The sequence below is a fragment of the Myotis myotis genome, unplaced genomic scaffold (assembly GCF_014108235.1).
Source record: "Myotis myotis isolate mMyoMyo1 unplaced genomic scaffold, mMyoMyo1.p scaffold_m19_p_3, whole genome shotgun sequence".
Lineage (NCBI taxonomy): Eukaryota > Metazoa > Chordata > Mammalia > Chiroptera > Vespertilionidae > Myotis > Myotis myotis.
The window spans coordinates 162,212,631-162,224,905 of NW_023416335.1; the positions used below are offsets into that span (position 1 = coordinate 162,212,631).

At 60.3% G+C, this 12,275-nt stretch overlaps 1 protein-coding gene across 3 annotated transcripts; it reads right to left on the reverse strand.

Annotated features, from left to right (window-relative positions):
* Positions 1-3,929: 3,929 nt before the first annotated feature.
* On the reverse strand, positions 3,930-11,643 carry TAMALIN (trafficking regulator and scaffold protein tamalin). 3 transcript variants are annotated; one of them, XM_036300561.1, is made up of 8 exons: positions 11,331-11,643; positions 9,313-9,362; positions 7,707-7,761; positions 7,500-7,602; positions 6,075-6,168; positions 5,905-5,971; positions 5,630-5,696; positions 3,930-5,033 (listed from the first exon to the last, which is right to left on the reverse strand). In XM_036300561.1, the coding sequence occupies exons 1-8, from the start codon at positions 11,571-11,573 to the stop codon at positions 4,537-4,539; spliced, it is 1,176 nt and encodes a 391-aa protein (XP_036156454.1). In that variant the 5' UTR covers positions 11,574-11,643; the 3' UTR covers positions 3,930-4,536. The 3 variants fall into 3 exon arrangements, with proteins under 3 accessions (XP_036156454.1, XP_036156455.1, XP_036156456.1); XM_036300562.1 differs by lacking the exon at positions 11,331-11,643 and adding an exon at positions 9,627-10,121; XM_036300563.1 differs by lacking the exon at positions 11,331-11,643 and adding an exon at positions 9,510-9,601.
* Positions 11,644-12,275: the final 632 nt, after the last annotated feature.

A 12,275-nucleotide genomic window follows, 5' to 3' on the forward strand; every position in this document is an offset into this window, starting at 1 on the left:
GCCCTCTCGCAGCCCCGAGTCCCTTTCCCTCTCACTTCTCGTAGCCCATCACTCCCTCCGTTAGGTCATCCCATCCGCCCGTCAGTGCAGGACCAGGCGGCCTGCCAACGACACAGCCTGACGTTTCTCTTGACCCTTGGGGAGTCCCACAGCCTCTCAGTTCCCCAACTTCACTAGTGACTGACTGGTGAGCAGAAAGTGCCGACCGCTGTCTCACCTCTTCTCCTCCCGCCGCCATCCAGCTCAAGTTCCCCGGTTTTGTCTATAGGTCGCCCCTGACAGGTCTTCTTATGTGGGCCAACAAATCTCTTGGCCAAGCCCAGCCCCTTTTGTGGCCCCTAGAACCCCTTCCCAAGAGCTCCCGCCTTTGATGGGAATGTTCTCAGCTCACCCCAGCATAGCACCCACATCTGTGGGACCTTGATCCCTCTGGGCCCGATCTCCTCCTTTTGTTATCTGGCACATCTCGGACCCTGCTCCTCCAGGGCCCACCTTTTATATACACTCCACACTCCCACCTTCCCCCCAAAAGGGAGTCCCACAACGTTAAAGATGAAGCTCCTCTAAACAGTCCTTTCCCACTCTGACCCTGTCCTCACACCCGCTCCAAGAAGGCTTCTCCTCCCCAATCCAGGATCTAGACCAGTGGTTCTCAACCTTGGCTGCACATTAGAATCACCTGGGAATCTTTTTAAATCCTGATTCCTGGGCCCCATCCTCTGGAAATTCTGTTTCTTTGTTAGGGATGGGGCCACAACATTAGTAACAAAGAAACAGAATTTCCGGAGGATGAGGCCCAGAAATCGGGATTTTAAAAAGATTCCCAGGTGATTCTAATGTGCAGCCAAGGTTGAGAACCACTGGTCTAGAGACAAACAGGTATGAGTAGATGCAGCTCTGCCAGGCACCGGCTGAGCTCCCTTAACCTCTCTAATTCTGTGTCTTCACCTGTAAAACGGGGCCCTGGTACCTGGCTCAGCTGTGCTGTGAGGCTGAGTGGGGTGATGGATGTGGAAGTGCTTGGTACAGTGCTGGGTCCACAGAGGTGCTGGGGAGACACTCGCCGTTCTTTCCTTAAGGTCCGGCTCCACTCCCACTGTTACCCTCCCCCCCCCCCCCCCCCCCCCGCCGCCCACCTGCTGATGGGAACTGCCTTGTCTGTGTGCACTGCTGCTTCTGATCAGCTGACTGCCCCGGCAGAGGGGGAGGAGCCAGGGGACTCGGGGCATGCATGGCAGCCACCATGCTGAGGCGATGGGGCCCATGCAGTGCTGCGTGGGGACCTAGACCAGAGCTCCGTCTGCAGGCCTGTGTCCTCACTCTACCATGCCCGAGACCTGGAGTGGTGCCCACCCTCCTCCTCCTCGCTGGAATTATTGGGGCTCCCTTTGGCCTTGATGGGGAAGGGCTCCCCTAGAGTCCTCTGAGGCTTTGAGAGGACCAGAAGGGTGGTAGGAGGTGAAGGAGGCGAGGCAGGGCAGGGGATACCGACCACAGGGTACTGAGTCCCTGCTCCTTTCCCACCCACGCCCATCCCTCCCCGCAACACCATTCCTGGGTTAATTTTTAGCATCGCAGCTCACACATTAGTCACTCCCTGTCACCCACCTACACGGCAGGAGGCTGCTGTGCTGGTGCCGTCATCCCATCAGCTGAGAGGTGGGATCCAGCCCCGCCCTGGGCACCTTCTCCCCCTCCTCTGGGTACACAGGGCTAGTCAGGAGCCCCCGTCAGCCTGGGCAAGGAGTCCCCACATCACCCCCAAGACAAGCTGCATGGAGAGGGGAAGAACCAGCGGGTAGGAAAGTGGCTGGGCATCTATTCTGGGAGGAGAACACCAGGGAGGCTGTGTAGTCCCCGCCCCCAGTAAGGTGGCAGCTGTGCCCAGGCAAATGGTCTCCTGGCAGCCCAGGGTCTGGAAACAAAGGTGAGAGGGCCCCTCCCCTAGACCTGAGCCCCTGGGAGCCTCTGTTTGTCACCACAGCAGAGCAGCTGTTCCAACAGGGAGCTGGGGAAGCTCCATTTTCTTAATCAAATGTCCCCCCTCCCTTAGACCAGGGAGGGCAGGGCCACCAGGTGCAGGTGCCTTGTCTGGAGCTGACACCCAGCCCCCAAGGGATTGTGTGAAAGGGGCCCACAGATGCCAACTACAGGCGGAGCAGGGGCGGGCTCCTCCCCCACCCAGGGCTGAGAGGCGGGAGGCAGTGGTCAACTCTATACAGGGCTGGCCCCAAGGAGGCATTCCCATTTGTTGATCACCTACTGTGTGCCAGGCTGTGTTAGGCCCTGGAGGTACAAGGTAAACAAGGCAGAGTTTCCTGCCTTAGGCAGGCAAAAGGCAGATGCAAAAGGAGTCAGTAAAATTACCAATTGGTAGTCCTGGCCAATGTGGCTCAGTAGGTTGAGCTTCGTCCTGTGCACCGAAGGCTCACTGGTTCGATTCCTGGTCAGACACATACCCAGGTTGTGGGTTCAATCCCCCCTGTAGGGGTGTGTGTATCTGAGGCAGCCAATTGATGTTTCTCTCTCCTCCCTTCCTTTCTCTAAAATCAATAAAAACCTATTTTTTAAAAATTACCAATTGGTAGTAAATGCTATAAAGAAAATGGAGGGGGGGGGGGCTCAAAATAAAGAATAATGGGGACAGGGAACTACTTCTGGTCAGGGAACCCTCTCTGAGGAGGTAATGTTTAAGCTGAGAGCTGAGGATGGAGGAATCAGCCTTGGAAGGAAGAGAATTCCAGGCAGACAGAACAGCATGGGACAGAGGCCAGAGGCAGGAAAGAAGCTGGTATATTTGAGGAACAGGACTAGAAAGAGCAGAGTGGCTTAAATATAAGTGATGTGGAAGGAGAAACAGTTTGAGTTTGAAGAAAGAGGCAGGGGCCAGATCCTGGAGGGCTTCGTGCAGGTTGCACACAGCATAGGGCTCGCGATGTGAAGTGGCTGGGCCAGTGTGGCTGCTGTCAACCCAGGGGGAGGGAGGCCTTTTTATAATTTGTCTGCCCAGAGGGACGTGTTATGGAAAACAGTTTAGATCTTATTCTTTTATTCCAGGGGAAGCCATAATGAGTTTTAAGCCGAGAAGGGTTATGATCTGATTTCCTTTTTGGAAAGCTTGCTGTGTGAAGGGATGGTCCAGGGATAAGAAAGGGAGGAGGGAGGCCGTTCAGGAGGCAAGGGCAGTGGTACAGGAAGGAGGGAGGCCAGGCAAAACACAAAGCCCATAAAAATCCAGACAATTTCAGGTGGTGATGGGTAATATGATGGAAATAAAACAGGACTCCTTCACGTCGAGGGGTGTGACTGTATTTCAGACCCGGCGGCAAGACCTTTGGGAGGCAGAGTTGACGGCCGAAGGGGCCAGCTCTGAGAGGGGCAAGTGCAGAGACCCCCCAAGGGGAGGGATCTGCTGTGTACCAGGCAAAACAAGGTGGCCAGAGCAGGGACCCAGAGGGGGAGACAAGCCAGGCAGGGATCAGAAATCCAAGCCTAGAGCTAGAAATCGTACTTTGGGGACACTGGAAACCCACGGAGGAGATCCATGACTGGACGATGGCTAAGGTCTCCTCTGCAGGAGGCCCCAGGCCCTGGGAAGAGAGGGTGCCCAGCACAGTCATCTAGGCAAGGATAGCGAAGGATTGCAGAGGAGACTTGGCCGACACCTGTTGTGGGTATTTGGGGAGGGAGACTCAAAATGTATTGAAACAAGAGGCTTAAGTTCTGCAGAGGGCGTGGGCCTCCGGTTCAGGCCCATACATGTCCGTCAAAAATCCCCCGACTATTCCCCTGGCTGCAGGCTCCAAGTAAACAAGGTGTCAAGTACAGCGTCTGTGCGTACACATGTGTGTGTTGGGGGGTGGGTGCATGGTGGAGTCAGCGCTCGCCTGAGCCCAATCCCTCCGTCGGGCAGTCACCACGCGGACACAGATGCAAAAACCGTCCATTTTATACAGTTTGTGGTTCAGAAGCAACAAAATGCAAAATGGTGGGACAGCCGGTCCTGCCCTCACCCCACCTGGACATGCCCATTTCTGTCCCCCAAGGGGCAGAGAACCCAGCTTAGTTGCAGGCCTCTGGGCGAGGGGACCGTTAGCTGGAACTGTGCGTATGGAAGGTGGGGGGACTACAGGCCATAGGCCATTTCTCCCCAAGCAAGGCCCAGGGGGCGAGTAAAGCTGAGGAGAGGCTTCGTGGGACAGGGTCCTCCTCCGGGAGGAGTTTTCCTGGACACCCCACAAGGCACTGCTGACCAGATGTAGGATGGCCCCCGAACACCTCCCCGCCCCGAGCCCGGCTGGCTCTCCCTGCGCCAGCTCCCACGGTGGTTAAGGGAGCAGGAAAGGCGTCTGGGGCCGGGGTTCAGCGCTGGGCAGAGTCCAGCCGGCCACCCAGCTGCTGGCCAGGACCCTCTCCCGCTGCTCTGGGCTCCTGGGGTCCCCCCGCGGCCGGGTGCCAGCCTCCCTGGCCCGCGCCCCCTGGCTTTCTGCACCGGCTGGAACGAATAAATAAATAAATACCTCCCGCCCGCCCCGCCTACAGCTGGCTCTCCTCCTCCTCCAGGGAGCGGTTCAGTCCGGGGATGAACTTGAGCAGCCGCCGGCGGAAGCTGCGGTACTTGGCTTTGCGCAGGCCGGGCCCGCACAGGGCCTGCTCGCGGGCCTCAGTCCAGAGCGAGCCGGGCGCGCCCCCGCCGCCGCCGCCCCCGGGGCCCGGGCACCGCACGCTGGCGCTGCGGCTCAGCCCCGCCCGCAGCCCCGGGGCCAGCGACTCGGCCGGGCCCAGCGCCGGCGCGCGGGCGGGGGGCGGCGGCGGGGGCGGCGGCGCGGGCGGCTCGGCGCCCTCGAAGAAGCAGGTGTGGTAGACGGCGTCCTCGGGGTCGCCCCCCGCCTGCCGCGAGCCCCCGCGGGGGGCCCCGGGCGCGGCCAGCAGGGGTCCGAAGGGCAGCGAGCCGGGGAGCAGGCCAGCCCCGTACAGGCACGAGCGCACCGACTCCAACGTGTCATAGATGCTGGGGTCCTTCACCACGAGGCCTGCCAGGGCCAAAGACAGGAGGGAGGGCCGTCAGAGGGCACAGCAACTTCCTATTAACCATCTATGTGGCCCTGGGCAAGTCCCAACCCCAGCCCCGTCCCTGTCTGTAAAATGAATGATACACTCAAATCCTTATGCGGACCACTTATGTAGCACATGAGCCACGGAAGAGATTCTAAAACCGGCTCTTCCAGCCTGGGTGTTCCCATCTGTAAAATGGAGAGACTAATACAGTGGGGCCTTGACTTACGAGTTTAATTCGTTCCGAGACCGAGCTTGTTAAGGAGCTCATTAACTCAAATTACTCTATCAACTCAATGCAAAAAATTGGCCGAGAGACAGCTGGTATCTCAAAAAACTCGTTAGTCGGGACACTCGTAAGTCAAGGCCCCACTGTACTTACCTTCAGAGGACTACTGGGAATAAACCAGCAATGTGTGTGCATCAGCCCCGGGCGGAACTGTACCCAAAGGAGTAGCTCAACAAACCTTTCTTCACTTTGGAGGGGGAGGTAACCCACGGACCAGTTCTGAGGGGGAAGCCTGGCCGAGAGTGAGGGTATCACAGACTGCCCTCCACAGCGCAGTGTACTCACCATGCACCAGCCGCTGCTCCTGCACCATGAGGGACCTGTATTCTCCCCACTTCTCATACAGGGTTTGCTGCAAGACACACCATCACCTCCCTGTCAGGAGCCAGCCAGAAACTAGCCGGAGCGGGGTACAGACTGAGCGATCGGGGAGTGCACAGAGGAAACCTTGCGGTTAAACGGAGGTTTAGATAAATGATCCCCGAAAAAGAGCGGGGCCTGCAGGGGCAGCGGCCTGGGAAGAGGACGGTGGGAGCTGGACATGATCTGGGCTGCTTTACCTTCAGGTACTGCAGGCGAGCCTCCAGTTCCGCCTTCCGGATCGAAGTTCCATACAGAGTTTCCAGCCTGAGGAGGTTGGGGAACCCAAGGCCGAGTGAGCGCCCGGGGTGCGGAAACACCAAGACAGGCTGAGCTCAGGACTCACGGGGACCCTGGCACCTGGACATACCTGAGCACGTTGCCAGATGCCTTAATGATGTCAACAATCTCTCGATGACGGATACCTTCCACATTCAGGCCGTTGACACTAGCGATGGTGTCCCCTGCCAGGAAGAGAGGGGTCAACATCTGCTCAATGGGGGAAATCCCAGCCAGAAAGGACAGGGGTAGTAACCCCACAGAATAATCCTGAACTCCCCTTCCACTTCCCCATGGTTGCGGGAAGAACTTGTCCAGGCCCAGACCTCAGCCTAGGGGTCAGGCCCTCTTCAACCCACCCCCACACTCCACCCTCGGGAAGCTCTGACCCAGCCGTGGGCAAACTACGCCCGCGGGCCAGATCCGGCCCATTTGAAATGAATAAAACTAAAAAAAAAAAAAAAAAAGACCGTACCCTTTTATGTAATGATGCTTACTTTGAATTTATATCAGTTCACACAAACACTCCATCCATGCTTTTGTTCCGGCCCTCCGGTCCAGTTTAAGAACCCATTGTGGCCCTCCAGTCAAAAAGTTTGCCCACCCCTGCTCTGACCCCAAAGGCTGAGCCCTACCAGCAACTTTGGGCTGCCCCCAGCGATGGTTATTTCAGTCTAGCCCAAAGGCTGCCATGAGACCCAGACAGACAGGAGGGGGGCAGGGTGAGTAGCACCAAGCTAAGAACCGACACTGGCCCTGGGCATGAGTGCTTCTAATACCCTGTGCCATTGCATAGCCTCCTGACCTCAGGCAGGGCAAACCACCATCTCTGAGAGTTCACTTCCCAGCTGCACAAAAGGGGCATGATCCCAGCTGTGCTGCCTTGGGGATCAGGAAGGAGAGTGGGTGTGAAACTATTTTGCAAAGTTGGCTATGAGGGGTTGCTGGTAAGTGGGCAAGCAGGTGAGGGCTTAGGGAAGAAAATGGTAATAGAATTGGGAGGGGTCCATTTGTGCAGATTCATGCTGCTCCTTCCTGGGACTTGGGACTCTAGATTTGGCCAATCCCCAGAGTCTCCTACTGGAGGCATCATTTCCTTGTTAGAGGAAGTAACACAGGTACCCCAGAGTTGGGCCAGGTCAGGGGCAGGATAGGCCCTGATCCCTAATATCAGGCAGATCTAAGGGAATGTTGCCCCTTCCCCAGCTCCTGCAGGTGCTGGGTTGCCAGACTGCCAGGAGGAGGCAGAGCAGCCACAGCATTGTCAGGCATTTACCAGGCCCTGGCTCTGTGTTTGGGGAACCCCCTCGCCACACTGTAATGTGAGGACATGTTATTGCCCCCATATATTGATGAGACTGGGTCCAAAGCCCGGAATCTACCCATTCTTTTCTCTGGCCTTCCTAAAATAGGACAAGGAAGGGGAACTGATTTTAGAAAAGATTTCTTGCCCCCTCTGCTTGGGAGTAAGGCTATACCCCGCCCCAGAGCCCTGCGTCTTGAGCTCAGGCCCCACCTGGCGTGAGCCCAGCCAGCTGGGCGGGGCTTGACTCATGAACCCGGCAGACAAAAGTCACCATCTCCACACGCTGCTCCTCCCGGTGGTGAAGGCCGTATGTCTGCAATAGACAAGGGGACCCTGAGTCCTGGGACGGGGCAGGGTCCATCCATCCTCAGACTGGCCTCCCAGCCCCTCACTTGCTCGGCATCCAGCTTCTCCCACCTGGATCTCAAAGCCGAACGTCTGGTTTTCCTCCTTCTTCAAAGTCAGCACTTTCCTGCAGGAGACACAAGGGCCATCTCATCAAGACTGTCAGCATTTAAAGGGGCTTGGCAGTCCCATGGCATGGCCTGCTGCTGGAGTCAGCCCTAGAACACCCAGTCAGGGCGCACTGTCTCCAGTGACACCTCACTCTCAGCACAGGTTGCTGGAATGGCCGTCCCACGTCCACCTGAAATCAGCTTCGTCCAGCCGCCTAGAGTCAATCCAGCCTCCGGCGGGGGGAGGCACTGGGAATGTCCAGCCCCAGAGCCAGTGGACTAGCTGGATTTCGCAGTCACTTCCTCCTTCCTATGAGCCCCAGAGAGCCACTTACTGAGTTAGCAGAGGCTCTAAATTCAGCCCCAGCCTGGAGCCTCCTGGATCCACAGCCTTGGGAAGAGGGCTGGCCCTGCCCCCCAGAGGCCAGTCACGAGGCTGAGCCCAGACCACAGCTGCTCCTCCCAGCTTCGGTGGGGCCGGCCCACCAGATGTGAGGGCTGGGGGGGGGGGGAGCCTCAAGGCCGCCCCTTCCCGCACTGAAGGCCTGCCCACTGGACACAATGGTCTGGAGCCGCTCCAGATCCTCGCCTGCTGGGGGAGCCTAGAGTTTCCTCTGCCCACTCCACCCCCTTCCTTCCCTCCCAGCCAGAGGCAGAGTTAAAGCAGCTGCCAAAGGCCCCTCCGCGGCTCCTCGCCTCAGAAAGGCCCTGGAGACCCAGGTCCCCAGCTCTCAGCCTGACCCAGATACTCCCCAAATGCTGAGTGGTAATTCCCAGCCCCAACCTGAGCGCCTCCCCACTTTGAGCCCTCTGAGTGAGCTGGGGAAGGGAGCGGGGTGACTGGGAAGTCTGTGTTTATGCCAGCGCTCTCTGGTTTTCTGGAAGGTTGGCAAACTTTTTCTGCAAAGGGTCAGATAGTAAATATTTTAGGCTTTCTTTTCGGAGTTCATTCAGCCTCTAATATATGGTTCTTTGTTTTTATTTTAACAACCCTTTAGACATATAAAAACAACTCTTAGCTCAGGCACCAAACAGGCCAATCTGGCCAGCTGATCCATTTTAGAAAAAGCCAGGCCCAAATCAGGACGGAACCGGGCTGAGTGGGGCCTGAATCAGCATTCATGTCTGCCCTCCCTCAGATCCTTCCTAACAGGGCTGCCCCAGGAAGGGACTGAGGTTCTCGAAGCCGGGGCAGCAAGACTGAAGCAGCTGGACACAGCTTGGCCACGGCCTGGGCCCTCTGGATTTGTTGGGGCTTCGAGGGCTCAGGACCCTGAAAACTTCTCTTAACTTCCTCACCTCCCAGGTCCAGATCTCCCAGGGACGGGGGTGGGTTGAGGAGCATCTGATGACTCAAAAGTAGGGACTCTTTCTCTGCCACCCCCTTCACACAGCCCACACCCACACCTGCCCCTTACTTCAAGGGAGGGAGCCACGCTGAAAGAGTGGGAGAATGACTGCCCCTGGCTGGGCTGAGATACTGTCAGGCTACCCCCCACCTCACCCAGGAACACCCCCCCCCCCCCTGCCTTTGAACCAGGGCAGGGGCTGGGGTGGTAGCTACTTACCGCTGCTGTTCGGGACTCTGGTTGAGATTCTTCCAGCGGAATCCTGAACCCTGGGCAGGAAGATAGAGAATCAGGAAGGAGCAGGTGAGAACAGGGCTGTCCTTGAGCAGATGCTGAGAGCCTTGCTCTGGGAGGTCCCTCCCCTGGGCTCCAGCCCTGGCCCCAGCACTCCCTGTAGTCTGGTCCCAGTCGCACACCTGCTTTGGCGCTGGTGTAACTACTTGCCAAGTCCGCTATCAGTGTCACCCATGGCATTCTCCCCATAACTGGGACTGCAGAGTCACACAGTCCTCCTGGGTGCCAGATACACGAACCTCTACACCCACACTGGGGGTGGGCGTTTCATTCATCTCGGCAGAATCGTCTCCACCCCAGGGTGCATGTCTGCAGGGCTCAGGCCGCCCAGACTCCTGTCAAGGCACTCCGAGACCTCCTGCTAGGCAGGTCTCTCCTAATCTCTCAGCCGCAGACAGTGGCTGGGGAGCTGGGCGCTGGGCCCAGGTCTGGAGGGCGGGCCATCCCAGCCCAACTGTGGGAAGGAGGGGACAGCCCATCGCCTCCTCCAAAGTACGGGGTGTTTCAGGGACCAGCTCAGCCTGGACATTTGATGCTTTCCGGGACAAGAACAAGCAAACAAACAAAAATCTTAGCCCTCAAATGTATCCTTAAGTCTCACCATACTTAGGAGAGAGACTGGGAGTTCTTTTTATTTTGCTTTTTTTGGGGGGGAATGAAAGAGCTGAGGGTTCCTGCCTCTTTAGGGCACTTGAGAAACGAAAGCAGTCTCTCTCTCTCTCCTCTCTCTCTTTCTCCCCCCCCCCCCCCAAGTATTGATCCTTCGAAGAAGCCCTGTCCCAGACCAGCCATTGTCCCATGAGCCCCAAAGAGCCTAGGGCCTCCCTGGTTGGTGCCCTGGTTACCTCTCCTCACAGGCCTCCCCAAAGCTAGGAAGATAAGGGGACCCTCTTTCTCCAGAACCAGAGATTGGCCTCAGGGGTGGGACACTTCCCAAACGGCCAGGGAGGAAGGACTGGGCAGCACAGAGAGAGACCCCTTTGTCTTTCCACCCTATTTTCATAAAATGCAAATTCTCAACAAGCTGTTCATTGTGTGGGGGGGAGCCAAGGGCCAGGGGAGGAGGAGGGGGACCGAGCCAGGAAAGGCCACCAGCCCCCTCTCCTAACCTGGGTCTTGTCCCCCCTCACCCCCCCTTCTGGGAGCTCGGGTTTCCCTCAGGCCAGAGGAAGAACCCGCGGAGGAGGGGAGGCTCAGAGGGCAGGCGAGGCCCGCATCCTTCCTGACCCGCGGGCGCCCTGGGACCCCTCCCACCGCGTCCGGTCCAGCCAGTCCGGCCCAGCCAGGTCCAGGGAGCCCTGACCTCGCACCCCGCACCTCGGCCGCACCGCAGGCCCCAGCCGGCCTGCCGAGGCATCCGGGGTTCCCTCCGCGGGGTGAGCGCTCGTGGCCTCGGCGCACCCGCCGCCCTCCCTCTCCACCCGGGACCCTCCAGTGGGCGCGGCGAGGCGGGACCCCAGCCCCGTCCCGCTCCAACCGCAGGAGCCGGGCGAGGGGCCCTCGGGGTCTCCAGACCGTGGGCCCCGGGAGGCAGGCTGCCGGCCAGATGGGTGAAGAGGAAGAGGGGGCGCTGGGGGATCAGGAGGGAGAGGAGCGAGACGGGGCGGCGGCGAGGCGGCGTGGAGGCGTGGGCTGCGGGGCCAGGGCTGCCCCCTCGGGGAGAGGGCCAAGGGGAGCGGCAGGTCCTGGCCCTGGCCGTGGGGGTGCGGGCTGGGGGACATGGTGGAGGGCTGGGGGGCCCTGGGCAGGATGCTGTGAAGGTCGCGGGGGGTGCAGGGGTCAGCGGGGGGTGCAGGGATCAGCGGGGGGTGCAGGGGTCAGCGGGGTGCAGGGGTCCCAGGCACAGGTGGGGGTGTTGCGGCTGGAGGCCAGGAGGAAGGGACCCTGGGGTGCGGCAGAGGCACCGGAGGGCGGTCCGCGGAGCTGGCGGCGGGAGGACGCACCTTCCGGCGGGGCAGGGTGCCCCCCGACACGGCGAGCGCGCGGTACAGCTCGGCGGGGTGGTAGTCCTCCAGCGCGGCGTACAGCGCGTCCCCCGGGGGCCCGGCGCCGGCGGCTGCGGCGGGCGCGCCCGAGGCCGGGGTCCGGGCCGGGGCGACTTCGGAGGCGGGCGCCCGGGCGGCGGGGTCCGGGGCGGCGGCCGCCTCCTCCTTCTGCTGCAGCTTCCGGAGTCGGCGGAGGGTCATCGCTCCGGCCGCGGCCCGCGCCCCTCGGAGGCGCTCGCTCCGCCGCGGGCGACTGCAGCTCGGGGTGCCAGCCGGGCGGGCGGCCGTGGCTTCCCTTTATAGGATTCGCTGGGCGGGCCCGGGGCGGGGGCGGCCTCCCGGCGGCCTCGCCCCCAGAGCCGCAGGCCCCGCCCCCGGGGGGCGCTGCCTGGAGCCCGGCCCACGGCGCGCGGAGCCCGGCGCGGCTGGGGCAAGTCGGGGACCGGAGCACTCGAAGGGGGAAGCCTGGCCGGGGAGGAGGGGTGTGTGTGGGGGGGAGAAGCAGGGCATCCTGGGCGGGTTCCAGGGTCTCCGAGACACCTGGGGGCGGGGGGTGCTGTGAAGGGGCTCGAGTGAGAGATTGGAACATGTGCGATGGATGGCTTTGGAGACTCGTGGAGCATGTGGGGGTGGACGGCAGTAAGGGGTCATTGGGAGCAGGTCTGGCGACCCAGGGAAGATTCTGGGAGACCCTGGGGGCTGCAGAAGCCTGTAAGCAAGGGGGGTGGCCGCCGGGCTGTGCAGGGGGAGGGGGCGGCCCCTGGGGAAGAGGCGCCCTGCAGGGCTGTGCCGCAGCCCACGGAGCGAGAGGCCCAGGTTCCCCCAGCAGAGGTCGGAGGGGCTTTCTCCCCTCCCAAGTCAGGGCAAGGGCCGCGGTGGAAACCCAGAGGACGGTGGGCTTCA

Excerpts from the sequence above, each read along its gene's own strand:
- TAMALIN (XM_036300561.1), bottom strand. The coding sequence starts at position 11,573 with ATGACCCTCCGCCGACTCCGGAAGCTGCAGCAGAAGGAGGAGGCGGCC. Across the intron at positions 9,363-11,330 it reads GCACCCTGCCCCGCCGGAAG|GGTTCAGGATTCCGCTGGAA; the intron begins GTGCGTCCTCCC and ends CTTCCTGCCCAG. Across the intron at positions 5,972-6,074 it reads GCATCTGGCAACGTGCTCAG|GCTGGAAACTCTGTATGGAA; the intron begins GTATGTCCAGGT and ends CAACCTCCTCAG.